This window comes from Jaminaea rosea (genome assembly GCF_003144245.1).
Source record: "Jaminaea rosea strain MCA 5214 unplaced genomic scaffold BDZ90scaffold_5, whole genome shotgun sequence".
Classification (NCBI taxonomy): domain Eukaryota; kingdom Fungi; phylum Basidiomycota; class Exobasidiomycetes; order Microstromatales; genus Jaminaea; species Jaminaea rosea.
In genome coordinates this window covers 128,976-155,897 of record NW_020289979.1, presented here as the reverse complement: position 1 = coordinate 155,897, position 26,922 = coordinate 128,976, and the positions used below count along the sequence as shown (strand labels likewise).

General features: G+C 59.5%; 9 protein-coding genes across 9 annotated transcripts; 5 read left to right on the top strand and 4 right to left on the bottom strand.

Annotated features, from left to right (window-relative positions):
* The first annotated feature begins 99 nt into the window (after positions 1–99).
* Positions 100–3,684, top strand: BDZ90DRAFT_231712 (putative AAP1-alanine/arginine aminopeptidase). The gene is made up of 5 exons (XM_025505965.1): positions 100–163; positions 235–371; positions 493–948; positions 1,032–3,246; positions 3,360–3,684. The coding sequence occupies exons 3-5, from the start codon at positions 574–576 to the stop codon at positions 3,578–3,580; spliced, it is 2,811 nt and encodes a 936-aa protein (XP_025362547.1). The 5' UTR covers positions 100–163; positions 235–371; positions 493–573; the 3' UTR covers positions 3,581–3,684.
* Positions 3,251–4,321, bottom strand: BDZ90DRAFT_231710 (hypothetical protein). Its single transcript, XM_025505964.1, has one exon. It carries the CDS (start codon positions 4,275–4,277, stop codon positions 3,696–3,698), a length of 582 nt encoding a protein of 193 aa, XP_025362546.1. The 5' UTR covers positions 4,278–4,321; the 3' UTR covers positions 3,251–3,695.
* Positions 4,322–4,504: 183 nt separating this feature from the next.
* Positions 4,505–8,708, top strand: BDZ90DRAFT_231709 (kinesin-domain-containing protein). Its single transcript, XM_025505963.1, has one exon. The coding sequence runs from the start codon at positions 4,605–4,607 to the stop codon at positions 8,544–8,546; it is 3,942 nt and encodes a 1,313-aa protein (XP_025362545.1). The 5' UTR covers positions 4,505–4,604; the 3' UTR covers positions 8,547–8,708.
* A 396-nt stretch (positions 8,709–9,104) lies between these two features.
* BDZ90DRAFT_231708 (hypothetical protein) lies at positions 9,105–11,165 on the top strand. The gene is made up of 5 exons (XM_025505962.1): positions 9,105–9,393; positions 9,483–9,540; positions 9,620–9,708; positions 9,793–10,323; positions 10,409–11,165. Exons 1-5 carry the CDS (start codon positions 9,344–9,346, stop codon positions 10,842–10,844), a joined length of 1,164 nt encoding a protein of 387 aa, XP_025362544.1. The 5' UTR covers positions 9,105–9,343; the 3' UTR covers positions 10,845–11,165.
* Position 11,166: 1 nt separating this feature from the next.
* BDZ90DRAFT_279081 (hypothetical protein) lies at positions 11,167–14,499 on the bottom strand (the record flags this gene model as incomplete). The annotated part of the gene is made up of 1 exon (XM_025509149.1): positions 11,167–14,499. Exon 1 carries the CDS (start codon positions 14,464–14,466, stop codon positions 11,167–11,169), a length of 3,300 nt encoding a protein of 1,099 aa, XP_025362543.1. The 5' UTR covers positions 14,467–14,499.
* Positions 14,500–14,769: 270 nt separating this feature from the next.
* Positions 14,770–16,173, top strand: BDZ90DRAFT_251464 (protein phosphatase methylesterase; the record flags this gene model as incomplete). Its single annotated transcript, XM_025507732.1, has 3 exons — positions 14,770–15,043; positions 15,185–15,726; positions 15,838–16,173. The coding sequence occupies exons 1-3, from the start codon at positions 14,806–14,808 to the stop codon at positions 16,171–16,173; spliced, it is 1,116 nt and encodes a 371-aa protein (XP_025362542.1). The 5' UTR covers positions 14,770–14,805.
* Positions 16,174–16,187: 14 nt separating this feature from the next.
* On the bottom strand, positions 16,188–17,861 carry BDZ90DRAFT_239194 (putative RPN8-26S proteasome regulatory subunit). The gene is made up of 2 exons (XM_025507355.1): positions 17,360–17,861; positions 16,188–17,275 (listed from the first exon to the last, which is right to left on the bottom strand). The coding sequence occupies exons 1-2, from the start codon at positions 17,378–17,380 to the stop codon at positions 16,274–16,276; spliced, it is 1,023 nt and encodes a 340-aa protein (XP_025362541.1). The 5' UTR covers positions 17,381–17,861; the 3' UTR covers positions 16,188–16,273.
* A 70-nt stretch (positions 17,862–17,931) lies between these two features.
* Positions 17,932–20,581, bottom strand: BDZ90DRAFT_231705 (hypothetical protein). Its single transcript, XM_025505961.1, has one exon. The coding sequence runs from the start codon at positions 20,506–20,508 to the stop codon at positions 18,199–18,201; it is 2,310 nt and encodes a 769-aa protein (XP_025362540.1). The 5' UTR covers positions 20,509–20,581; the 3' UTR covers positions 17,932–18,198.
* Positions 20,582–20,701: 120 nt separating this feature from the next.
* BDZ90DRAFT_157261 (P-loop containing nucleoside triphosphate hydrolase protein) lies at positions 20,702–26,921 on the top strand. The gene has a single exon (XM_025503579.1). It carries the CDS (start codon positions 20,895–20,897, stop codon positions 26,508–26,510), a length of 5,616 nt encoding a protein of 1,871 aa, XP_025362539.1. The 5' UTR covers positions 20,702–20,894; the 3' UTR covers positions 26,511–26,921.
* Position 26,922: the final 1 nt, after the last annotated feature.

Sequence of the window (26,922 nt, the reverse complement as noted above, 5' to 3'; positions counted from 1 at the left end):
AACGCCGAAAAAGAGGCGAGACGGACGCGTGGGTCAGCAGGCCGCCGCTCACCGCGCACGGAGCAAGCAGCGGTCGTGCGACTTTATGTGTCAGTGTCTGCTCTTCTTGATCTTCTTCGCCCCATCACCATCTCTTTTCGATTGATCTCGTCACCTCGTTCAGGTGAGCAACACGAGCAGGCATCGACAAAGTAGGGTGGTACACTTACCTTCTTCGCCTCATTGCCCTCACAGACTGTTGGATGAGAACCGGATTAGCTCGGCGTCTGTTGGCAAAGAGACAAATCTCCACTGCCGCATATCGTCCTTCTCTCGCAGCATCATCTCTCATCGCATCTCTTCCTTTGGGCAACCACGCAAGTCTCGCAAAGGTACGCACCTGAGTTGAAAGCTGCATAACACCAGCGAATGGCACGACCATCGTCGCCGTCTTCCCTGCTACTTCCTCTCACCGCCTGCCTCGCTGTCCTCGCCGCTGCCCTCCTCTTCCAGACTCCATCTCTGCAACATCTAGCAACTCCAAAGGTGGACCGCCTTCGATCTCTCCTCTCGCACTTTCGACCGGCTTCCACCATGTCCGTTGACCCTACCAAGGTTGACTACCCGGAGTTCCGTCTCCCCCGCACTGTGATCCCTTCTCACTATGACCTCCTGATCCAGTCGGACCTCAAGGCGCTCCACTTCGCCGGAGTCGTCACTGCTTCCTTCAAAGTCGTCGACCCTAATGGAATATCCGAGCTCATCTTCAACGCCGGACCTAAGATGAAGTTCGGCAAGGCCCTCGTTGTATGCGAGCAGCTCAAGACTGAGTCAACGCAGACCATCGACTCGGTCCACCTCGATGCCAAGCGCGAGGTAGCGAAGATCAAGCTCGCAACGGCACTGCCAGCTGGTGCAGAGGGAAAGATGACCATCGCCTTCGAATCTGAGCTCGACAACAGCATGATGGTGAGCTAGAGGTGCAGTCACGGCATCTACGTCATTGCGCGGCCTGCTAACCAACTTTGCTCACGATGTTCGCGCTGGCGCAGGGCTACTACCACTCTACATCCGAGCACAATGGCAAGAAGATCATCTCTGCTCTCACTCAATTCGAAGCTACTGCTCAACGTCGAGCCTTCCCCGGCTGGGATGAGCCTGATCTCAAGACGACCGTCTCATTCCGCATGCTGCACCGCAAGGAGAACACGGCCCTGGCCAACATGCCTGTCACTAAGGCCAGTGATGTCTCTGGCGCCGACATTGACAAGCTCCTTCGCACTAGCGAGTTCGGCGTCCCCGCCACCTACAACAGCTCCAACCTCGTCAAGACTGAGGGCAAGTCCGAAATGACTTCCACGGCTGACGAGGCTTCCGACTCGTGGGTCCTCACCGAATTCGACACGACTCCCAAGCTCTCGACGTACCTCATCGCCTGGGCGGAGGGGCCATTTAAGCGTCTTTCATCCAGCTTCAAGAGCCCCAAGTCAGGCCGCGAAGTCGCAGTCAACGTCTACGCTACCGAGGACTTCATTGACCAAGCGCAGTACACCGTCGATGTCACCAAGAAGGTCGTGCCCATCTACGAACAGGTCTTCGACCTTGAGTACCCGCTTCCCAAAGTCGACACCCTCGTCGCGGCTGACTTTGACGCTGGAGCCATGGAGAACTGGGGCCTCATCACTGGGCGTACCTCCGTTTACCTCTACGACCCCGTCAAGTCTGGCATCGCCGGGCAGAAGAGGTGCGCCGGTGTGCAGAGCCACGAAGTTGCGCACCAGTGGTTCGGGAACCTTGTCACCATGCGCTTCTGGGACAACCTCTGGCTCAACGAGGCCTTCGCCACACTCATGGGCGAGGTCATCATCCTCGACAAGGCCTACCCTGAGTGGGACTCGGCCAGTGAGTTCATCGCCACCCACCTTGAGCGTGCTCTTGACCTCGACTCGAAGCGCTCTTCTCACGCCATTGAGGTCAAATTGCGCTCCAACGGTGAGCCGGACGTGGCTGCCGTCATCTCCGAAATCTTCGACGCAATCAGCTACAGCAAGGGTGCGAGCGTGCTGCGCATGCTTTCGAACCTTGTGGGCGAGGAGAAGTTCCTGCAAGGAGTCAGCATCTACCTAAAGAAGCTCGCCTACGGCAATTCGGTCACTGCTGATCTGTGGAACGGTATCAGCGAGGCGTCGGGCAAGGATGTGCCGCGCATTATGAAAAACTGGGTTCTCGAGCAGGGCTTCCCGGTCATTACTGTCGAAGAAGAGGCCGACGCAATCAAGGTGCGACAGAATCGCTTCCTGACCACGGGCGACGTCAAGCCCGAGGAGGACAAGACCCTCTGGCACGTTCCTCTTGCCATCAAGACGTCGGTTGGCATTGACCAGGAAGCTATCCTCCAGGAGGAGCGTGAAGCTTCAATCCCGCTCAAGGATGCCAAGAACGCTCAGTGGAAGCTCAACGCCAACACAGTGGGCGTGTACCGCGTCGCCTACTCGCCGGAGCGTCTCGCCAAGCTGGGCAAGGAAGCCGCCAATAAGGACGGCATGTTCTCGCTTGAGGACCGAGTTGGTCTTATCTCGGACGCCTTCACGCTGGGCCGAGCTGGCTACGCGAAGACGTCAGGCGGACTTGACCTGCTCAAGGGCTTCAACCTGAGCGAGGACCGCTATCTTGCCAACCTGGGCGCATCGACGCACCTGGGCTCCTTGGCCAGCGTATGGTGGGAGCAGCCTCAGGAAGTGCGGGATGCCATTGACGCGTTCCGTGCGGATCTCTTCCGTCCAGCCGTACAGAAGTTGGGCTTCGACTTCGGTGCGGACGATTCGCCCGACCTCCGTCAGCTGCGTGCGACCGTTATCGGCGCCGCAGCCGCAGCCAGCGACCCTTACACGATCAAGGAGATTCAACGCCGCATGGGCCCCGTCATCGAGAAGGGAGACGAGTCTCTTATCCACCCCGACATCTTCCGCACTTGCATCGTCCAATCCGTCAAGCACGGTGGCGCCAAGGAATGGGAGACGGCCCTGCGCATGTACCGCAAGCCTCCCACGCCCACTCACAAGATTGCCGCCCTCATGGCACTGGGCTCGACGAGGGAGCCAGAGCTGATCAAGAAGGCCTTTGACTTTGCGTTCGAGGGCAATGAGGTCAAGACGCAAGACTTCATGTACCCGGTGCTGGCTTTCAGCATGAATGCGGCTACGAGGAGGCAGCTGAGAGATGCGATGCAGGAGAGGCACGAGGCGCTTGTCAAGCGTTTCGAGGGAAGTGAGTGCGCGCGTGGCGATGAGATAATTGGTATTGCTTCTGACGGTCCTCTCCTCCCTTTCCTTACTCTCCTTCCCGCCCTCTGTCTTCCATCACTCGTCGCGCCCGATAAGACTTCTCCCTCGGCCGCATTATCCAGTACTCGATCAGCTCCTTCTCTTCTCCGGAGGACCTCCAACAGATCGAGTCATTCTTCTCCAAGCACGACAACGACAAGTACAAGTCTGGCCTCGAGCAGGGCTTGGACGAGGTGCGCGCCAACATTGGTTGGGTCAAAAGGTCGACGGAGGATGTGCGCGGGTGGCTGCAGTCGAATGGGTACCTCAAGGCGTAGAGGGACCATGTGCTCGGAAGGGTATGACTGTTTTGTGGTTACGAATGGAGCAATTGTCCAATCTCTAATCGTGTGACGCTTGAGTGCGGCCAATCTTACTCATCGGCGGATCCGCTCAGCTCCAGTCGAGGTCGTCATCGATTGCTGCAAAGTTGCTCGCCCCACCAGCTCCATGATTGGCAGAAGCGGCGGCCAACAGGCTAGCATCGAGAATGTCCTGCCTCCTCTCCTCATTGATCTTCCCCTGCTCGACGGCGCCCTGCAGTCCGCCGACATCGATGCGGTCTCCTCCCTCGGTAGCATTGTGCGCCGCAGCTCGGAAGTCTCTTCGAGGGTCATAGCGTTGTCGCGGGTCCAGCGCCTGGTAGATGGACGAGTCCTCTCTCGCATCGGGCACCTCCATTCCCTCCTCCCCTGCTGCAGCCGCAGCCTCCCTTGCTGCCCTCGCGTCGCTGCCTGTCCTTGCGTCAATGACGTAGCAATTATCGCAGTGTGGACAATAGTCATCGCTGCCCTGCTCAAAGCGCTCCAAGTCACGGCGGAATGCCCTGCGGCACTTCTTGCATACAAAGGCCAGCTCCGTAGTCTTGGCGAGCGGGTGGTCGGAGGATTCGGCGTGACATTGTGGACAGTCGAAGAAGCGTTGGCAGCAGGGTGCACGGACTGTCACTTGGGCATTGAGGATGTGTTTGCACATGTTGGTGCAAAGTGAAGCAGTGATGAGGTCTGCGAAGGTGAACAAGTCGGAAGAAAGAGAGGCAAAGCAGGGCCTGGCGCTCCTCGGCGAAAGCCTTTCCTTTGTCCCGCTCACGTGGTCGAATCCAACACTCGCCTCTGCCTCTGCGCCACGCGTCGAGCAGGCATCGCGGGAAGAGGGCGCGAGGCGGTCGGTGTTGGTTGAGTGGGAATCCACTCGCGACTCCACAAAAGCATCAAAGGCGTCTTGCTCCTAATCATCCCTCCTCTCGCATCCATTCGAGTAGCCATCCGATCACCTTCCTTCCTCGCATCCACACCTGCCAACATGGCAAAGGCAAAGGCCAAAGCAAAGGTCAAATCGGCGCCCTCGTCGCCAGCCAAGACGACCGCCGCCAAGATGGTTACAAAAGCGACGCCGCTGCGAGTCTCGCCTTCGATGATCGAGGCCGACGAGTCTGCTGTCGCCGATGAATCCATTGCCAACACCACACGCAATGACGACGACGAAGAAAATGACGGCATGGCCACGCCGACGGGCAACGACACTCTTCTTGGCCTCGACGACGACGACGACGACGACGAGGAAGCCGGCCCATCTGCGGCAGCCAGCAACGTAGTTGTATGCGTCCGTGTTCGCCCTGCTCCAGCTGCGGCATCTTCCTCAGACGGAGACTCATGGAAGCTGACCGACTCCACCTCAACCATCGAAGCCACTCCTGATCACCCCTCCATCGCCAAGCGCGGCGGCTCCTCCTCTGCACCGGGCGTAGCCCCGTCAGCCTCTTCCAGCTTCATCTCTGAGGCTGCGCCCCCAAAGAGCTCAGACAAAGACACGTACAAATTCACGTTCGACTCGATCCTTCCTCCCTCCACCTCTTCTCTTGAATCACTTTACACCGGCCATATCTCGCCCGTAGTCAAGGGAGCTGTGCAAGGCTACAATGGCACGGTCTTCGCCTACGGCCAGACCGGCTCGGGAAAGACGTTCACCATGTCAGGCGGAGGAGGCGACAAGGGTGTCATCGGCCGCGCGATCGATGAGGTCTTCGATTGCGTTGGCAAAGAAGCCGACCGCGAATTCTTGCTCCGCGTATCGTACCTCGAGATCTACAATGAGAGCTTGCGAGACCTTCTCGTCGGGCTGCCCAGCTCGGCTAGTATGGCGTCGGTATCCGCCACTACTGCTACCAATCGCCCTGCATCCCCCACGAAAGGAGGCTACGCACACCGGGCGGATGGAGGTACAACGCTGCGCATTCAGGAGCACCCTTCCTCTGGCCGGGTCACTATTGCAGGGCTGCGCGAGGAGCTCGTCACCTCGCCCGCGGACATCCTCTCCCTTCTCGAGCGCGGCCAAGCGGCACGTCATCAAGCGGCTACGGACTGGAATGAGCGCTCCTCGCGAAGTCACTGCGTTGCTACAGTCACAATCGAGAGCCGAAGCAAGGAAGGCGGGGACGGCGTACGGGTCAGTGCGCTCAACCTCATTGATCTGGCTGGCAGTGAGCGCGCCGCAACGGAGAAGGAGCGCCGCAAAGAGGGTGCCTTCATCAACAAATCACTTCTTACTCTGGGATCGGTCATCTCAAAACTCTCAGCCTCCGCCGCCAATCCAGCCGCGGCGGCGCACATCCCCTATCGCGACTCGAAGCTCACGCGTCTTCTCCAGACTTCACTGTCGGGCAATGCGCGTGTGGCTGTGCTTCTCACCATGTCACCCCTCGCTCAGCATGCGGTGGAAGGATTGAGCACGCTCAAGTTTGGGAGGAGGTGCAAGATGATCAAGTTGCACGCCAAGAAGGGAGAGATTGGCGAGGGAGACGGGGCGAGTGAGGCGTTGCTGAGAAGGTACAAGCGGGAAGTTGAGAAGCTGAGGGCAAGGCTAGAGGAGCCTGCTGCTATCCCGAGGAGTAGCAGCGGCGGCAGCGACGACTCCTCGCTGCGTGACGTGGAGGCGCGTCGTCGAGCCGCGGAGGAGGAAGTAGTGGACATGACGAGGCAAAAGTCAGAGCTCCGCGCGCAAATGGAGCATCTCACGAAGCTGATTCTCACCGGCAAATCCGTGGGCGACAATGCTGGCAAAACGATGCCGCCAAGCACGCCACCTCGACCCCGTGGACGTGTTTCCGAATTCGGCACACCCGGTACCCCCTCACGTCCAAGCTCACCACACAAACGAATGTGCGCAGCCTCAAAGTTGCAGCGCAGTACGAGCGACTCGCTCGAAGAGGAACCTTCCGTATCATCATCGTCCCGCCCCAAGCCGTTCGCTCTCGAGGCAGAGCTAGCGAGCCTTCGTCGCAACCTTGCACAGGCCCTCGAGTCCAAGGCCCGTTCCGAGGAGGCGCTAGAGAAGGAGGTCGAGGCGTGGCAGGCCCGTGTGGCGGAGGTGAAGACGACGCTTCAGGAGAGGGAGAAGCACTTTGAAGCGGCAGAGTCAGAGAGAAAGGCGGCTGAGGAGAAGCTGCGGGCAGAGGTGGAGCGGTTGGGCCGTGAAGGTCAAGAGGCTGTGGATGCAGGCAAGGGCAGGGATGCAGAGATGGAGGAGCTGCGCACTGAGCTTCGCATGCTGAAGGAGGAGCTCAGGGAGAGCTCGAATCGCCTCGCCACAGCCATAGCCGACTTGAGCACGGAGCGACGTAAGGGCGGCGAAGAGCTTGCGTCTCAACAGGCAAGCCACGATGCTGAGCTCAAGAAGCTGCAGACTCAGCGGCGCGCCCTGGAAGAGGATCTGGGCTCGCGTACCACCCGTTTGGCCAGCACAGCCGCGGAGCTGGAGGAGGAGCGCCGCAAGCTTTCAGAGGCGGAACTCAAGCTGTCTAAGCGTCCTGAGTCGGACGAAGAGGTTGTGCAGAACGAGTTTGATGAGCTGGTGCGCGAGGCGAGGGCAAAAGAGCAGGCCGGGCTCAAGTCGCCCAACATGGCAGCAGGCAAGAAGCTTTCACCTGATGGCGATAGGGAGGGCAGGCTCAAAGAGAGGGAGGAGCGGGCAAAGCAGCGTGAGGCCGAGGCCGAAGCTCGCGCTGAAGAGATGGACCGGCTACAGCGAGATCTTGCGAAAAGGGAGAAGCTGATCAAGGACAGGGAAGCTGCGCCAATGCCAGCGCCTCCATCGTGCGACCACGCTGCACGGATCGCGACGCTGGAGCAGCAGCTACGAGAAGCTCGCGTCACCGTTCCATCAAGCCCAAGCCGTTTGCGGGAGGCTCTGGCTACGACGCCAACCAAGGCAGCTTCCTCTGTACCCTTCTCTCTGCAACGTGGCGGCTCTCTCCGGGAATATCGACGCTACACTCGTCCTGGACTTCCTTCACCACCCTCCTCTTCAGCAAACGCAACTCTTCCCGCCCTCGCCCTCGCCTCGCCTTCCAATGCCACCTCCTCCACCTCTTCCTCAGCAGCAGCCTCATCCGATCCTCTTCTGGAAGCTGCACTGCGCAACGAGCGCGAAGAGGTGGCTCGCCTCAACTCCGTCATCCAAGCGCAACGCAACATGATGGGCGACTTGGAGGCCAGTGTGGCGCAATGGCAGGCAAAGATGGGCGAACAACAGGAAATCATCAGGATGCTGATGGAAGAGAACAACGCGGTCGCCACGGGCAAAGAGCTGCCTACCCCTCCGATGGGCGAGGCAGATCTGGAGAACAAGACCCCCGCTCAGCTTGCGATCAAATCGAAGGCGACGAGGGGTCTCCGTGGCTCTACCCCACTCCATAGCAGCAGTGGCCGTGCCTCGAATGGAGCAACGCCTCCTCGGCACTCGGCTGCCTCCGCGTCCCAACAAGCCCCTGCCTCCCTCCCGCGCAGCGCCGCAATGAAGAATGACGACTTCCTCAAGCGACGCAGCGCTTTCCTAGTCGACTCGCCCTCGCAATCGAAGGATGCCAAGCCCCGCGCTGGCAGCATGATGCCAATCGGTTCTGCACCGTACTACGGAGCGCACACGTTCAATCGTCCTCCGGGCAGCTCGAGCTCCAACGCCGGGCTAGGCTTGACTGCCCCTTCTTCCCCCACCAAGGGCTCAGGGCTGTGGGGGAATGTTCAGCCGGACCCTCTACCCGTGCCCGAAGGCAGCATGAACACCACGCCGCGCAAGCAGCGCCCCCGTGTCACGATCGAGCATGAGCTGGAACGTCTCAAGAGCGGTGCGAGCCCGAGGGTCGATGAGAGGACTAGGGAGCTTTTGGAGAGCCCGAAGCGCGCTCATGGGGCGAGTCGTTTTGCCGGTCAGGAGGGGGAGAGGGCGAGTAGGGATTGGTACATCTGACCGGGGGCGTCTGCACAAGGACTTTCAACTGAGATCTCTCTTCGACTTCTGTATCCATAGGCGCTGGCGTCGCTTTCTTGACTTGTTTTGCTCTTCTTCACCCACTCGTATCTGCAATGCGCGTAGTTGTCAATGCCTCGCAATGGAAGCTCTGTGTTCCGATGTGACTCGGGCGAGACCGTCTCTCCTGCCTTGTTCCACAAGCTGATGGTGGTCGCCGTGTCGAGATAGCATCCAGGGTCGCCCATCTTCGTAGTAGCTGCTACCGGCCTCGCCGCGTCGTGATCGTCATTGACCATCGGTGGCTGTGCCTCTTCTGGCCTGCTTTCTCCTCGCTGGCTGTCTTGGCTCTGGCTCCCTGAGCGTGACCACCTGGCCCTGGTGATGCGCCGCCTGTCCCGCCTCTCCGCCTCTCCGCCTCTCCGCCTCGGCGCCTCGCGTCTCGAGCAGGAGCAAAGGCGAAGGGGCGCGGCGCGCGTGGATGGATTGGAGAGCGGAGCGGGCGGGTGCCGGCCTGGTTGCGTCGATGCACGCACTTGCACTCGCTCCTTCCTTCTCATCCACCCACTACAATCAACCACTCCACAATCTGATCTCGAGTTCACGTCGCGTCGAAGCAAGCTGGTTGCTCCTGATAGGCCAAGCAGCAAGTCTTTCGCATCCCCCCGGCTCGGTCCGCTCATTCATCCAAGGCAGACCAATCGCAATCTTCGAAGGAAGAGATTGCCATATCCGCTTCCAGAAAAGGGACCCTCCGCACCACCTCTAGCCTTCCTACCACTCAATCGCCTTTCGTCATGGCAGGCGGCTCATCGTCCAAGGGCTCCTCCAACAACCATCACCAGTTGTGAGCTGATTTGCGCGCTCCTAAGGATGCTGAGCCGCGCCCAGGCTGACCCGCGTCCTACCTTTGCTCCCTTCGCGTGCGCTCTTCAGCAAGGTCGGCGACGTAGTTTTGGCCAAGATCAGGGGATTCCCAGCATGGCCTGGCGTGGTCAGTATCGCTGCGCGTGCGGATGCAGGCCTCAAAGCACGCCATGCTGACTTCGTGCCTCATCCTCCCCCTTGCTCAGCTCGTCGGTGGTGAACAGGTGCCGCGAGATGTCCAACGCGAGAAGCCCAAGGACAAATTCATCATTCGCTTCTTCCCTAAAGCAGACTAGTGAGCACCCAGCGCGTGTTCCAAACATCGGGCGCGTGCATCATCGCTCACCTCCTTCCTCTCCCCTTGTCCGCCTACTCCCAGCCACTTCCCCGGACATCGCGACCTCACTCTTCTTACTCGCGACGAATGTCGCGCCTACGCCGAAGACTCTCACCGCAAAGATGGCGAGCTCAAGGAAGCTTACAAGATCGGCTCAGCTCCAGAGGAGTGGATCAAGGAGACGGATGCAGTCGTTCTCGAGGCGGAGCGAGCGAGGGAAGAGGCAGAGATGGAGGCGCAAGAGAACCAGGATCAGCTCGAGGATGATGACGAGTTGAAGCCCGAGAAGCCAGCTTCTGGCGCATCCAAGAAGAAGAGGGCAGCTCCTGCCAAGCCGTCTACGGCTAGCAAGAGTAAGAAGGCAAAGACGGAGCCGGCAAGTGGAAGCAGCAAGGCTGCGGCTCCCGTCTCAGGCGGTGCAGCGCGCAAGTCGGCAGGCGCTGCTGGTGAGGATGACGGGGAGGCCGGAGAGCTCGATGAGGACACCAAGAAGGTGCGCAACTGGCGTCACTCCCTGCAACGCGCCTTCTTGCCAAAGGATCGAGCCGCCAACGAGGAGGACGTGAAGGACCAGTGAGTAGCGGCGATGAGTCATAAGAAGCTTGCGTCTTCGTCCTTTGAGACTCACGTCGCCCTTCTTACCCTTGCTCCCTCACAGGCACACTATCTTCAGCACGGTTGAGTCAGCAGATATCACCTCCGAGCAACTCAAAGCCACCAAGATCGGCAAGGTCATGCGCAAGATCATTGGCCTCTCCTCCGTTCCCCTCGACGAGGTTCACCACTTCAAGCAGAGGGCAGAGGCGCTCGTCAACAAATGGAATGCCGTGCAGGCTGGTGGATCAGCTGCGTCTCCCGCCATTGGGGAGACAAAGGCTGCAGAGGCGAAGACGGAGGGTACGAATGGGAACGGGAGTCAGAGCGCAGCATCCGCGCCAGCACCAGCGGACGCGAGCGCGAGCGCGGATGTCGGCGATTTGACGGAGCTCAAGGACGATGAGCCAACACAGCTCCACTCGACCGCCGACTCCGCACCTGCTCCTGATACTGCTGCGCCTGTGGTCGAGTCCGCGCCGGTCAATGGGTCGGCGTGAGGCTCGGGGAGGGAGAGAAAGCAAAGGTAGAGGGAAGCCAGCCATAATGCCAGGCAGTGTGGGCGACGGAGGGTCAGGCAAGGGACAGGAATTAAGAGCGCGGGCATCAGACTCATCTATACGATTCGACTCGACCGACTCAACGCGACGCGGCAGGCGATTTTGCGCTGCGTCCTTCTCTTTCGTAAATCAAGGCGTCAATGATGCGCCTGCTCGTGAGGTCAATGACATCAGCGTCTTCCGACTCTCGCGCTGGTGAGAAAGAGAGGAGGTTCTGACTGAATCAGAGCAGATGTAGGGCAAAGAGCAAGCAAGATGGCATTTAGACTTCAATCGACCCCTTGCTTGGCTGCCCATCAGCCTCGCGCCCCTCTTTCCCCTCTCTATCTGCATCCGCAGGTGGTTGACCACCATTGTCCTGCGCAGCCTCCCCGGTCACTACTTTCTTGCCCGTCCCTCTGTGCTCCCCCTTCAATCCCTGCCCCTGCCCCACCAAGACGAATAGTCTGACACCTTCCTGTGGCCAAAGGCTGTACGGCAGTGCTTGCAGGAGGTAGACTGCTCCCCAGATATAGCTCCTGAGCCAGACGCTGACGGCAGGAGTCCAGCGGAAGGGTCTACGCACGGGCTGCGGAGCCTCTGTAGTCCCTCCACCCAGCCCACGGAGCGCAATCCCCCTCACGTCAGCCTGGTCGCTCTTGAGCCAGCGAACCGCTTCTGCTGCACCGCCCTGCTTGCTCCTTTCTTCGATCCCGGCTCGGAGCGTCGCATCGTCGTGCAGGGCAGCCAGCGGGCCCAGGGGAAGATGCGGGGCCCAGCTTTCTACCCAGGCTTCTGTGGGGGTGAAGCCTGTGCGTGGATTGGAGAGGGAGAGAGATGAGCAGAGGGCGGCCAGGTCCTGAGAGGAGAGGTGGGACAGTGGCTCGGTGCTCTGGACTGCGGTGGAGTCTTGTGAAGACGATCCTGCCGCTGTTGCTCCACCGACTTGTGGCACCGTTGCGCCTTCGCCGTCAACCTCCGCGCTCCTAGCTTTACCCAGCGCCTTCTCGCTCGGTGCCGATGGAGCGGCCTCAGCCTCGGCCTCACCCGTCTGCCCTATCACAGGCTGTACCTCTTGTGCCTTGAGCCTCGCCTTCTCCTCCTCCGCCGAGAGCGGCTGCGGCGTCCCTCCTCCCTCGCCGATGGCGCTGTCCGTGCCCAACCCACCGCGACTCTCCTGAATCTCCGCCAAACCCTTGCGCAGGGAAAAGCCACGCAGCCTTGCTACCTCTCTCTGCCTCCCCAGCAAGCTATACACCACATTGGCATTTCCTTTGACTTTGTTTTCGTCCTCGTTGACCAATATCGCGTTGCACGCCTCGAGCACAAAGAAGGCTAAGCGCGGGTGACCCTCGTCTGCCAGCAGGAATGCGGGGCGAGAGACATGCGCGAGGAGGAGGCCGAGCTTGGCTGCACTTGCCACGCTCAGCGAGGTCAGAGACGGAGCTATGTTGGCTAGTGCGATGAGCACCGAGGGGGCCAACGCAAGGCCTGAGGAGCCCATGCCCCTCGTCGCGACCAAGGCGTGGCACGCTGAGACTAGTACGTCTCCCGCGGATCGGGCACTTTGCAGTCCACCAGCTCCACCCGCGAGCAAAGGATTGGCGCCCACCACCTTCCCTGGCAATTGGCAATGTTGCTGCGATCCAGCCTTTGCTATTTGCTCCCCAAATCCTGGATGTGAGGAAATGTCTTGTAGACTGAACAGGCTCAGCCGTACCATGCCGTGCGAAGGTGGGGAGTCTTTCCCCAGCAGGGCGTGGGAGAGGAGGATACCGAGCAGGGTAGGGGCTCGCAAGGGGTCGGTGAGGACGTGAGTTCGGAATTTAGGGGTGTGCATGAGGAGACGCCACAGGACCGTGAGCGCCTCGGGTGAATGGTGGTAGATGCCATGTGTCGAGTTGATACCACTTCCGCCGGTCACAAAGGCTGCTGCACTGCTGGAGGCTGCGGTGATGACGCCGGGAAGGTTGAAGGCGGAACCTCCAGAGCCGGAGGCCGAGGCAGAGCTGGCGGCTGGGCGCAAAAGGGTAAAGAGTCGCGAGGAGAGGAGGGACAGGTCTGCTGGCCGGTGAATCTTGGAGAGCCAGTAGGTAAATTGATTTGCTCCCAGAGAGGACGAGGAAGAAGTAGTGCCCGCTCCGGCTGGCGCGACGGTCGAGGAGGATGACGCGGTGGAGACTGTACGGCTCAGGTCGGGACGGACGTTGAGGGTGTCCGATGTAGCATCCCCATCTGTCTGCTGAGAGGACACATCGAGACTGTTCCCCTCCTTAGCGGAGAGCTGCGGCTGCCAGTCAAGCAGGACGGCCAAAAGTTGCAGTGATAGAGCTCTGAGCATCTCCTTGCCGCCCTCTGCCTCATGAGAGCCAGGTGATCCCCCTGCCGCGAAGCCAGGCAACAGACTCCATCCCCCCGCATTCCCAGTATCCGCACAAGCAGCGTTCAGCAACGAGCAGAGCAGCGGTAAGCTGATCGTTCTACTCAGACTCGTGCACGCAAACTCCAACGCGCGGTCCCTGAACCCCTCTTGGGCTGGCGGGGGCACATAGACCGCTTTGCTCAGTAGCACGAGGAGCAGTCGCAGGAAGTCAATGCGATGCGCAACATGTTGTCTTGTGGTGCCGGGGAGGTCGACTGATGATCCGACTCCTTTGCTCCAGATGGTGGGATGGACGCGTGACCCGTCTGGCGAATCTTCTTCTTCGTCCTGGGACAGGTGAGGGAGGGTGAAGCCGGGGAAGAAGAGGAAGTCGAGGCTGAGGTGGATTAGGCGTTCGGCAAGAGGCTCTTGGAGGGGCGCTTCTGCTGGTTGTACTTCTGAGGATGAGGGGCCAGCCTGGGAAGTGAGGGGGTCTTTCGAAGCATCGGCCTCCTCCTCGTCGTCGTCGATGACAAATTGATCCTGCGTTTGATCAGCGAGCTGGGCGACCGCAGCAGCCGCTGGGTCTTCATCTTGCTGCTCGGCGACTCTGTGTCTCGTCCACAGCACGTCCTCTTCAAGTATTGATGTGAATCTCTCATCCTTGACGGCGCCTGGCCCACCAGCATCCTCCATGAGCACAGGAAGCAGCCTCGCGAGGAGCCTGGCACAATTGAGGGCCTCTTTTGTACGATTGCGGGGCTGTACTCGACTTGAGCCGGCTGCTGCCCCTCCGAAGGGCACCGAGGCCCACTTGCCTAGCCCAGCCGTAAAGCCAGCTACCATCCCCCCCTCTTCTCCATCAAGTTCACCAGCAGCTGCCGCCGCCGTCGCAGCCGCTGTACCCGGTCTGGGCACAAACCTCTCATCCCGCTTCAAGCTCTCAAGGTGCAGAGTCAACAGTATCAAGAGCGTCCTGAAGTTCTCCGGCTGTCGATCCCTAATCTGTCGAGCATCCTTGACCGAGAAAGTATCAAAGGCATGTGACGTGGAGTGGAAATGCGTGAGGATCGAAGAGTAGAAGCGATGCTCCGAAGCAGGGACTTGTTCGCTGTACAGGCGGGCGATGCCATTGACCCGATCTGTCTTGAAGCGGATTGAGTCTACTGAAGGGCCTCCTGAAGGATTAAGAATGCCTCCCAGGGAGGGAAGGGAGAACATGATATGGTGACGTTAGGTTGAGTCTCAAGAAGATACGAAAGGAAACGCGAGTCGAGCCTTGACTGGGCGACTCCACTTTCCAAGACTGGGCGGAGAGAGAGGACCTGAGCAACCAACACTTGCAAGACCGCATACAAGCAGGCAACTCAGCATCTCGTCAATCTCCCTCATCAAGCCGATAAGATGCTCAGATCAATGTACAAGTCCGGACAGCCAGACTCACGCCCCTCGCCTCTGGCGAAACAAGTCGACATGAGCACCGCGGACGAAGAAGAGGAAGAGGAAGAAGAGGCAGCAGACGGCATCGGCGCGTTGCCATCCTCGTCCACTTCCTCCTCGATGCCTCCCCCACCTCCCCTTTCCAAGCGTCGCCAACCTTCCCAAGACAGTGCAACTACGCCTAGCAGCAGTAGTCGAGACGCCTTCTCTCCTCTCTCGTCGGACGACTGCTTCGCAGAAGCATTGGAGGTCGACGTGCCCGAACGAGGAGTCTTTAGGGTCTACTACACGCCGCCTCGTCCCAAACAAGCCAAGAGGCAGCAGCGGCAGCAACAGCAGCAACAAGCAGCGACAGCTAGTCGGACAGGGCCAGGTATTTCGCCACGACTGCCAGGAGATACATTCCTCTCTGCATCTGCGACCGCAGGCGCGCCGATGCCGTCAGATCCAGCCTTGGCTGCCCTACAACTGCCGGACATGGATGACGACGACGACGAAGAAGGAGAAGAAGCAGGCAAGCCTTCAAGCCCAGGTACTCTCATCTTCTTGCACCACGGTGCCGGCTTTTCTGGCCTCTCCTTTGCCCTGACTGCTCGCGCGATTACTCACTCCACGAACGGTGAAGTCGGGGTTCTCGCCCTAGACTGCCGTGGACATGGTAGGACGGAATGCCCCGCACCAGAGGAGATGTCGCTGGAGACTTTGACAGGTGACAGCTTTGCTTTGCTTCAGACGCTCTTCCCCGATCCGGCTCGAACCCCGACTTTACTCCTCGTAGGACACTCGATGGGAGGGGGCGTCGTCGTCTCTCTCTGCCCCGCCGTGCAGAATTGGAGCGCTCGAGTCGCAGGGGTAGCAGTACTCGACGTGGTCGAGGGAACGGCCGTTGAGGCCCTGTCTTCTATGGAGGGCATTGTGGCTATGCAGCCAAAAGGGTTCGACAGTATGGAGGAAGCGATCAGGTGGCACGTGGAAAGGGGCAGTGCGGCGGCTATCAGGAATAAAGAGAGCGCGAGGAGGAGTGTACCCGGAGTATTGAAGGTGAACCCTAACTTCACAGAGGAACTCAAACAGTCATTAGAAGAAGACTGGGACGAGCACGAGGCGATGGAGGAACTCAAGGACGAACACGACACTACACATGCCCTCGAGAGCGCCTCACGCGAACCGCGTCTCATCTTCCGGCACAATCTCTCCCTCACCACTCCACACTGGCGCTCCTGGTTCGTAGGTCTCTCGCAGCGCTTCCTCGGCGTTCGTACAGCGCGCCTTCTCATGCTAGCGGGGACCGATCGCCTTGACAAGGACTTGATGGTAGGCCAGATGCAGGGCAAGTACCAGCTGCAGGTCTTGCCTGAAGCGGGACACTGCCTGATGGAGGACGAGCCGGAGAAGGTAGCCAAGCTTTTGGTCGACTTTTGGAGGAGAAATGAGGCTGTGAATCTGCCTGTTGGGAAAGGGGTGCAGCTGAGGAAGGTGGGACAGTGAGTCGAGTGACGAGGACCTATATAAACACATGCTTTGCAATCATGCAAGCCGAGCGAGCATGCTGGTTATCGTGGTTTTTCATTCGAGCCTGACAGAGCCCTCACTTATCTCTCTTCTCGCCCTTTCCTCCATCTGACTTGCCCTCCTTACCGCCTGCCTTCATCTCGTCCTCTCCTGCCTTTTCTCCATTGACCGTCTTGTCCCCCATATCCTTGCCATTTGCGCTCGCCTCTTGCGCCTCCCCTGTCTCCTCTGCGTTTGCCTTGCGGTTGTCCACCAGCGCATGCAACGCGACTACTCCCCTGATCAAGCTCGACAAGTACACCACCAGGCTCTGATCGTTCTGCGCATGACTCATTGCCCGCTTCATTTCCTCCCCCTCCAAGTCCGGCAGTAGGTTGAAGCAGTCCTGCAGTTTGTACACAATTTGGTGGTTGAGCGGCAGCTTGCCCGCAATGACGTCGTCCAGATACGAGGCGATCTCTCCCAGCCTCGAGTGCAATCCCTTGAGCGAGTCAACCTGGTTGCCCACTCGCTCTGACAATGTGCCTACTTGCGTTGTATCGCGGATGTCGCGAAGGAGGTGTTCGACACCGATCTCTTCTGCCTCCTCTGCTTCAATGCTCGAGGGTACGTGAGTGAACGTCTTCTCAGCTGCGGTACCGTCGTCCTTGATCTCCTCAACCGCGATGTATGCGTCAGTGGGAATGCCAGTGTCCCTCTGACGCGGGTCGACGATGACCATGCAGGGTCGCGGGATGAAGCGCTTGAATACCTCGTTGATCTCCAGGTCTGACGACCTCAGTCTCGGCCCTGTATGGTACCATCCGACGATCTTCTCCGAAGCATTGACCTTTTTGAACATGGCGACCATGAACTCAATGTAGTCGGCATCGAGGAACCACGTCTTGCTGTCCTTCTCATCCTCCTCGAAGGGGACGGCAAAGGAGTTCGCTACATTGACTTTGTCGCCGAGATCTTGACCGAGAAGCACACCTACGACGCGTTTGCGAGTGCCAGAGGCGGAACGTGATGCATGGTCTGTTACTGAGAGTAGGACGAGCGGGTGGACGATCACCTGCGTTTGCGCGAGAGCTAGCGTCTGAGCGCGGGGGAGGGAGAAGGAACATGATAAGCTTCAATGACAGAAAAGGTGAGGCTGCATCTTCTGCAATGTGTGGCTCACCTCCGCCGTAGTTGATGGCATGGCTGCTACTGCTGCCGCTACTGTATGCTGATGATGGCGGGAAGGACGAGATCAACAGTAGCCAACCTGCGAAGCCTGAGTCGCTCCACACGAGATGGCCGCGTCAGTCCAATCTGCCGTTCCGGTCCGTTTGATGCAGTGGCCCGCCTGTCTTGGCCCGCGGCTCCGCTCCCAGTCTTTCTCTTCAGTCGCGACGACAATCATCCTTCCTACCTTTTCTCACCATCACACACTTCTCAACGTCACCAGCGGGCCTACGATGCTGCAATCAAGATCTACGTCACCATCGCCCGCGTGAATGCGTGGCTTTGCTAGACTAACCTGTTCCCCTCCCAGACGCCCAAAGCGCGCACTCAGCGCAGTATTCTCTGCGTCCTTTCCCTTCTCCTTCCCCCTACTCTGCCTCCTCCCTTCATCGACACATCACCACGTCCTCTCCTCGCACTCACGCCCGCACACGCACGCGCTATATGTCAATGAGAGAGAAACACATACACAATAGAGTCAAGCACGTAGTCGCACCCTGCCGTCTCAGTACGGGTGGGTCGGCACTGGCGAGAAAGTTTATTCAAACTACCGAGACATTCAGCGTAGCATAGCGTGTGCGTAAGTGCGTGCGGGAGGCTGACGGTGGTGATAATTGTGGGCAAGGTGAAGGCGAAGATAAGGTCTCGCTGGCTTCAAGGCTGCGCGTTGCCTATCGCCGGTCTTACGCTTATATCTATCGCTTGCCTCTCCCCTTCATTCTGTCGCTGCTAGCTTATCCAACGAAATCTAGTATATCAATGCGATGCCTCTCGGCCGTGATGTTACGTCCGCTACACATCCCCACTCATCCATGCAAACACCAGGAATCCCACGCCGTACGGGCTCGCCAACCGACGTAGCGCCCACGCCGCTCTCCCCGATCCCCAGCTTCTTGCCTGACCGATCGTCCCCAATGACCCAGGAGCCTCGCGAGGTCGCCGGGGGAAAAGGTAGGAGAGGGGTAGCCGCGCGCGAGATGCGCCTGACGAGGTTGAGGAAGGAGGCGAGTAAGAAGGGGAGGCGAGAGAAGTAGAGGGAAACAGGGAAGTCGAGGAAACAGGATTGCTGTTCGTCCACCGGCGAAGCAGTTTGGCTGCTGAGCGAGTAGTGGGCGAGGCTGTGCGTGTGCGCTCGCCCAGCACCGTTGTGCTGTTCTCGCCTTTCACCGCTTCCGTCCCAGCAGCAGCCGCTCTTGCCAATCCGCTGCTACTACTACTACCACCACTGTTGTAGGAGGTGACTTCGCTCGTCGCAAGATACGGGGCCACGAAGTAGGTATGCAGCAGCAAGACAGACGACGGCACCGCTGTGCGAAATTTGCGACTCGACGAGGTGTAGGCTAGGGTAGAGGTGCGTTCCGCGTGCGCCAGAAGGAGGGAGAGGGCTCCCGGTGGATATGGAGAGACCTGTGCATGTTGCTTCGCAGCTCCTGCGCCAGCCTTTGCAGCGGCGGAGGTCTTTGCGCCTCTCCTGCTCCTCTTCTCCGCAGTAGCCACATCCGCAATCCTCTTGCCTGTCTTCCTGAGCGGGTGCGGCGGATGACTCTGGCTGAGCACAGCCTGCAATCTGCTAATTCTGCTCCCCGCGGAGTTGGCTACACGCAGCGTCAACAGACTCTCCAGCCTGCTCGAGCTGCTATTCGCAGACAGTAGAGCTGTCTGTCCTCTCCTATTTGAAGCCCTCAATCGGGCCTTCCTCAAACTTCTTCCACCCCCTGCCCGTCTCTTTGCCCTCTCCGCCTCCCTCGCCTTCTGCCACTGCTGTCTCCCTTGCCAGATAATGAGCCGCATCAGCTCGAAGGGACGCCCGAGCGCTTCGTAGGCGAAGGCGCCCACTGCTCCGCCCACGATGAGGACGAAAGCGGCTACTACTCTGCCGGTCTTCGTTCTACTGGCGTTGTAGCTCTGGTCTGCTCGGAGCGATTGAGTATGGTAGAAGTCGTCGTCGTCGTCTTGATCGTCGTCGCGCTTCTCGGATGAGACGGCAGACTGGCCTCGTACCGCGTCGTAGGCCTGAGCGGGAAGCGTGGCAGAAGTTGACCACCAGGCGATGCTCCTATCGATGGTCGTCGAGGAAGAGTGGGCGGCGCGCCTCGACACCTCAAAGAGGAGGAAGAAGCTCGAGAATCCGATTGCGTCACGGAAGAGTGACATGACCAGCCCTGCACCATGCACTGAGCCCCCGAGCCTCTTGAGCCTCTGCTGCCAGAGTCGGCGCTGCTCCTTGTTGAAGTACTGCGCTGCCTTTGAGGCCGCGTCGGTGCTGGGGGGTCTCAGCTCGTTCTTTGCATGCCGAACTGCCTTGACGAGCTTGTTGCGTGTCTGCTCAGGCGCGAAGGGGAGGAGGGCCGCTCGAAAGATTGAGCGCCAGGAGATGTGGGCGGGATGGCGAGCTGCCGAGCTGCTACCAGTGCCATGACGCCCATGCCTGCTTCTCCTACTACCTTGCTGCGGTTGCTTGTGCGAGGTGAGGACCAGCCTGACATTGTCCAGGGGAGCGGAGAGGATGCATTGGGCCGCTCCTGCTGCAGCTCCTGCTACTGTGACGATCCAGAGCGGGGTCCATGTCGTTTTCTTGGCGGCAGCGCCTAGCATGCGATCTCCTTGGTCCCCCTCGTCTCCTTCATTGCCTTGAATCAAGTCTGGTCTATGTCTCCTCAACAATCTCGCCTCGGTAATCGAGTAGCTCTCGAAAAGCGTGAATCCTATGAGGGTATTGAACAGTATCGGTGGGCCCAGAAGGTGGAAGATGAAGTAATTGTTCTCTCTCCTCAGGAGCCGTAGCACGTAGCCGAAGGAGAGTGCCTTCTGTTCTCGTTTGGCAAAGGACTCGAGAACCGTCCATGATGAGAGCTTGACGGGTCGAAAGAGTCGGATTGGGAGGCGAAAGAAGAAGGCTAGGGAGCCGAGAGTTGCACGCGCAAGAGCACCACCTAGAGACTCTTTGCGGCTGGTCGAAGAGTCTGCTCCATCTTTGGAGGAGGAGGAGGAGGAGCGACTGTGCGCTCGATTGCAGCGCCTGGCTGCTGAGACGGGTGGTTGAGAAGACGTAGAGGACGAGGGCTCAGCCTCGACCACAGCTGGTGCGGCAGCCGCCTCCATCACTAGGGTGTTGCAGCCAGCGTGATCATTTCAGCTGAGCGCCGGAAATGCGTGAATGAGGAGGAGCAGCAAGAAGAAAGCGCAGCGGCCTCGGCGGTGTTGGTTTCGCTACGTTGGCTTCGGGTCTGAGTGGAGCTCACCGGCCTCTTTGTCTCTCCGCCCGAAGTCAAGTCGAGATGAGCGGGCAGACGTCGCTCTCTCTCTCAGGGCAGCGGGGCGGCTCGCACATCGCGTCACTTTGCGGCCGGTGGATTCCTCGCAGCTCCATTTTTCATCTTCTTCTCCTCTCGATATCCATCACGCAACTCTCGACGAATCTCGACTCAGCTCTTTTCACTCACGAAGAGCAGAGTCACATCGTCGTTGCATCGTAGTCGTAGCCCAACATGGCGACGCCACAAGCAGCAGCGGCCTCGAACCATCGTCCAGAGCCAGCTGATTTCCAATCCCTCAACGAGCTACTCGCTCAACGAAAGGGCGAGCAACTTCCTGATGACGCTGCGGAGCTTGCTCGCGCCCTCGCATCCCGATGGCTCACCAAGGCCGTCGTCAAGCCAGTCACCGTCGACTTGGTCACTTCATTCGCTGTGCAAGAGCTTGTAGCAGTTGATGGAGACGCTCTCCTCTCCCTCTGCTTCGACTACGCAGCCAGCCTCACCGGCACAGACAGCCACAAGCAGTTGGGCAGCCACCCAATCACCCTCATCTTCATCCTCGAGCAAGTCCTCGCGAGACTGCGCGGCGCTCACCTCTTTTTCAAGATCGTATGGTTCCAAGACCGAGCCTCCGTTGGCACCGCAGCATCCTCCAGCTCGTCAGCCTGCGAAACCGCCTCTCGCCGCTTCATCCGCTCAGCGGTACGAGCCCATCTCGACAGCCTTGATCTTGTGCAGGACACTTTCCCTAGCATTGACAGCGATGAGTGGCGATCATGGCTCAACCTCGAGCGACCCTACGCTATCCTCACGACCGACGGCTCGCAAGGCGGCAGCGGCCTGCGCGAGGCCAGAGATACCCTTGCTTTGGCTCAGCATCTCGGTGGCGGGTTCAAGGGAGACTCATACGCCGTATCTGTCGTGCTGATGGACAAGGCTATGTTTCACGACCACAAGATATTTGCCTTCCTCATCGAGACTGGGCCCCTTATCTCGCACGCGGTCAAGCTGCAGAGCGAGCACTACCAGACACTGGCATTCAAGCTGGCTGAGGAGCAGCCCAAGGGGGCAGAGACTGCGTCATTGCCTGCGCCCCCATCAGGCATTGCCGATTTGACCCTCGCAGAGCAAGTCGCTCTCGCTACCAGCCAGAACTCGCAGGCTGAGCAGTCTCATCGCATTGCCCTCATTCTGGCTGCGGTCCTCATCGCACGCATCCCTCTCTCACAGCGCGCTCTCAAGCTCGACGCCACCTCAGTGCCGGACGCTGCGTCGCACTTCCTTGCAGCAGCCTACGATGCAGGCGTACAGCTCCTTGCCACCTTCAAAGGTGCTGCAGCAAGCGTCGACATCATTGACCCTCGCCTCTTTGCCTTCCTGGCGACCAACCTCGGCTCTGTGGCCTCCGATCTTCCCAATGATGTTCTGAGCCGTGCCCAGGAGCTGGCACAGAAAGTCGGCATCAGCGGCGTGCCCTCGGGCGGCAAAGAAAGCAGCAGCGACGCTCAGCCTACTGCGACCGGCAGCCAAGCCAAGCTACTGCCGTACAACCCCTCGGCGAAGCTTGACCTGCCACAACTACCCACCTCACCCAATGCTGCCGCTATCTCTGAGCAATCGACATTCATTCCCTACGTCACTGCCGCCATCGAGCGAGCGCAGCTGGCTCTGTCGAGCACCTTCAGTCAATACAAGCGCTCGTCAAAGGAAAAGGTCGCTCGCGACGCACACGGCCGCATCATCAACAAGCTGGCCTCGCGTCGCTTCAAGGCCGACCAGCGATACGCCAACACCATTACTTTGTACGCGCAGAGCTTGCTGGGATCGGCGGGTCTCATTCGTCAGGTCATCACCGAGGGCGTGCAGAACGCTTCTGTCGTGGTCGACAAGAAGCAGCTCGCTGCCGGCAATGGCAAGGAGCAGAGTGGCAAAGACAAGAAGGCGGGCAAGGCAGCTGATACTGGTAAGAAGTTAAGCAAGAAGGAGCAGATCATTGCCCAGAATCAAGCGCGCAAGTCGGACAAGGCTTCCGCATCTGTTGAGAGGAAGCTCACTTACCTTCTCGAGGAGCTTGAGATTGGGCCTGCTGTTAGCAAGTTCGACAGCGCCGATTCAGAGCTTCTCGCAGAGCGACGACGCCTCTTGCCTGCTCTTCAGCCGTACATCGCAGGCGCTGCGTCAGCAGAGGCTGCCCGTGACCTTCGCCTCCTCAAGGTCAGACTCGCACTGGAAGGCTGGGTCTGCGCATGCACCATCGAAAAGAAGGACGACGCCTTCGATCTCGCCGTCACTGCTTTCACGGAAGTCGGCCAGATCCTCTCCATTACCCCTGCCTCAGGCTTCAGCACCCATGAGCGTGCCCTCTTGACTTCTTGCGGACAGGCTTTGCGCGTCCTCGGCTTGCAGGGCGTATACGGTCCTAGTCATGCCGGTCTTGAGGCTGTATGGGACGAGGTCGAGGAGAAGAAGGGCAAGCCCGCCAAGAAGGGAGAGTTTCCATTTGACGTCAACTGGCCTCGTGCCTCGAAGAAGTACACCGTCGGCGATCCCATCGACTTCCAGCTGTCGCACTGCGGCGACGTCATGGAGAGGCAGCTCGACTCCAAGGCTGACCGTCGTGTGGCCACCTTCAAGCCTGACGGATGGCAGCGTAAAGTCCTCGACGCTGTCGACGCGCGTGACAGTCTGTTGGTCGTGGCGCCCACCAGTGCTGGTAAGACGTTCATTGCCTTCTACGTCATTGAGAAAGCCTTGCGCGAGAGCAGCGATGCTGTCGTCGTCTACGTGGCACCGTCGAAGGCCCTGGTCAACCAGATCGCCGCAGAACTCGAGGCTCGCTATTCAAAGAACTACGGCGCGCTCGAGAGGAGCATCTGGTGCATCTCGACCGGGGAATTCGATGTGCACAATCCACTCAAGGCGCAAGTCCTTGTTGCCGACCCCTCAGTGCTCCACAAGATGTGCCTCTCGAGCGATGTGGCCGGCTCGTGGCTTCCTCGCGTCAAAGCCGTCATCGTCGACGAAGTGCACACTCTCACGGACAAGGAGCACGGACCCACACAGCAGCAGCTCCTTGCCCTCGTCCCTGCTCCCATCATCGCTCTCTCGGCTACAGTGGGCAACGTCGGCGAGTTCGGTGACTGGATGGGCAAGATCCGCGCTCGTCATGGCCAAAAGCTGAGCGTCATCGAGCACCCAACACGATACAGCGACTTGAAGAAGCATGTATTCCTTCCGCCCAAGAGCGAGGGAACGAGCGAGAGCTTCAAGGGCGTGACGAAGCCCCTCGACACAAAGTCAATGTTCCGCCACCTGCACCCCTTCTCCGCTCTGCGACCCCTGGGCGCATCTCTTCCCTCTGATCTCGAGATGACCCCAGCCGAGCAGCTCCAGCTGGTGCGCAAGATGCAAAAGTACGCCAACCCCGAGGCAGGCTACGCAATCGGCGAGGATTTGGACCCGCAGACCTTCTTCGGCGACATCGTTGGCCCGCTTGCCCGCTCGCACACGCTTAAATACCAGGCAGAGCTGCGCAAGGTCACGCTGAGCTGGATGTCACAGCCGAACAGCCGCGCCCCCGGCTCGCCTTTCATCAAGGTCATTGACGCCCTCGAGGGCAACTTGACCTCCAAGCTGGACGCAGCGGATTCAGCACGCGTGGGGGGCATCTCTCACCTCGACTTCCACAAGGAACACCTTCTGCCCCTTCTTGCCGGCCTGCATCAATCCGTAGGTCTGCCAGCCATTTGCTTCAACTTCGACCGTGACATCGTGGAGACGCTCGGTCGTCACGTCATCGAGACCCTGACCAGCGGCGAGGCGCACTTCAAGGGCACCAACAAGACATGGCTCGCGAAAGTGGCAGAGTGGAACGCGTGGCAGGACGATGAGCCCGCCAGGAAGAAGGCGGATGAGAAGCGACTCAAGGCCATCAAGGGGCGCGAGGAGGCCGAGGCGCTCAAGAAAGATGCGCAGAAAAGTGACGCCGGATGGCAGGCCAGCTTTGATCCCGAGGCCCCGCTGCCGGACTACACTTTTGCAAACGAGAAGTGCGGTCTCGCCCTCGAGGACGTTGGACCTGAGGCCAACTCGCTTCCAAACGTCGAGCAATACCTCAAGGACGGTCTGATCCGCGGTGTGGCGATCCATCACTCAGGTATGCCCCTCCGATATCGTCAGACCGTAGAGCGCTGGTTCCGCAAGGGCTGGCTGCGCGTTGTCATCTCGACAGGCACGCTGGCATTGGGTATCAACATGCCGGCCAAGACCTCCGTCTTCGTCGGCGACCACGTCGAGCTGAATGCCCTGCAATATCGCCAAGCCGCAGGTCGAGCAGGTCGTCGTGGTATGGACCTGGCGGGAAATGTCTTCTTCTACGGCATTCCTATGAAGAAGATCCAGCGTCTCCTCACCTCGCGTCTCCCCTCGCTGGACTGTGACTTCCCCTCTTCTGCCACGCTCAACTTGCGATTGCACTCCCTCCTCTCCGGCGGAGAGGCAGGCTCAAAGCAGGTGGGCGAGAAGATGCTCAGCAGCGTTCTTGGACTGGAAGTTCCGCCCACCCGAGAGCAGGAGATGCCCCTTGTCCACCAATTCAGGGCTTCAGTCGAGTTTCTCCGCCGTTTCGGGCTTATGTCCTCCGCTGGCGAGCCTTTGGCCCTCTCCGGCCTTGCTGGGCATCTGGCGACCGAAGAGCCTGCGAACTTGGCCTTCCTGGAGCTGCTCCGCAGCGGGTGCTTGTACAATATCGCCATGTCCGCTGAGGCGGACAGGCCGGCTGCGGTGGATGAGTTCGTAACGGTGTTGAGCCACCTCTTCGCGAGCCGAGCGGTCAGCCCTACGAGCAGGTATGAGGGTGGAAAGGATGCGCTTCCGCCGCTGTCCGAGGAGCCGAGAAAGGTCATTGAGAAGCTGGCGCAACAGGCCAAGGCCGCATTCGTTGACTACGCTTCGAGCGTGGCGGGCGAGGATGCGGTGGAAGCGAAGAAGGATACCCTGCCCTACTCTCAGCGCACACTCGGCGGCAGCGACAAGTCAGCGGGCTCTGCTTTCTCCGGCTCTGCGCTGCCACACAACATCCGCTCCTCCTACCTTGCCCCCTCCGGGCTCAACGATTCCTTCACCTCATCCGGTCCTTCTCTCAGCGACGACGTCCTCTTCACCATCCGCTCGGGCTTGCGTCTGACTCCCGGTGTGGTTCCCGACTTCGGTCGCCTGCTGGACGATGCTCGTTCCCCTCGCAATTCGTACATCCTCGACTTCTTCAAGTGGGGCAGTCTGGAGGCCATGACAACCGTCAACGGTATCCCTGCAGGGGAGAGGTGGTACGTGCTGCGTGACTTCTGGCAGACTCTCACCTCGCTGCGTAGCTGCTTGGAGCTCATCCTCAAGACGGGAGCAAAGGCACAGGCTCAAGGCCTCACTGCAGCGAACAGCGGCGAGAAGGCCGGCAAGGCCGGTGCCGCAAAGAAGGGCGGCGCAAGCAATGGGGCCGCGTTGGACTCATGGGAGTTTGATCCGCCTGAGATCGAGACCTACCAAGGGTACGACGACGGCGAGGGCAACGACAAGGACGACATTGATGAGCGCAGTACGGCCTACGAGTACAAGACGGACTCGGGTGTGGCTGGTTCCCAGCTCAGCGGTGGCGGTGCCCGCGCCCTGTCTGGGCCGGCAGTGCACCGTGCTGGTCAGCTGAGGACGCGATCGGGCAAGGTGATGGAGCCGATCGCCCCACCCATCGAGCTTCCCGCTGAGCTCACCCACCCGCAGCTCTACGCGGTCTACAAGCTGTTGTGGGACGTCATGGACCGTTACTACTCGTTCTACGTGCCCACTTTCGCGTAGTACCGCTATGCTTCTGTCGTGTGTAGAAGCTGTGGTCTATCAATTTCCTTGTTTCCTCTTGTTTTCAGTAGATGTCTTTCTCAAAAGCGACTCGTTCAATCAAAACTCAAGCTTTCGGCAGCGTGATCCGTCCTCCCGGGACACAATCGGGACACCGCCTTGTACTTTGAAAGGAGCATCATTCCGGATTGCGGCAATGAAGAGCGGTCCTCTTCCATTCGTCGGTGCCCTGCTGCTCCCTCAAGCCTCAGGATCATATGCTTTCTTTGCTAGCAAGAAGCAAGACAAGCTTTAAATGAACGCAAAGCGTGGAGGACTGCGTGATTTGGCTTGGCCCGAGCGTGAGAAGAAAGCGGCCGCGAAGTGGATTTGAGACGGACCCTGATTGACGGGCGTGAAGACGGCCGCTGAT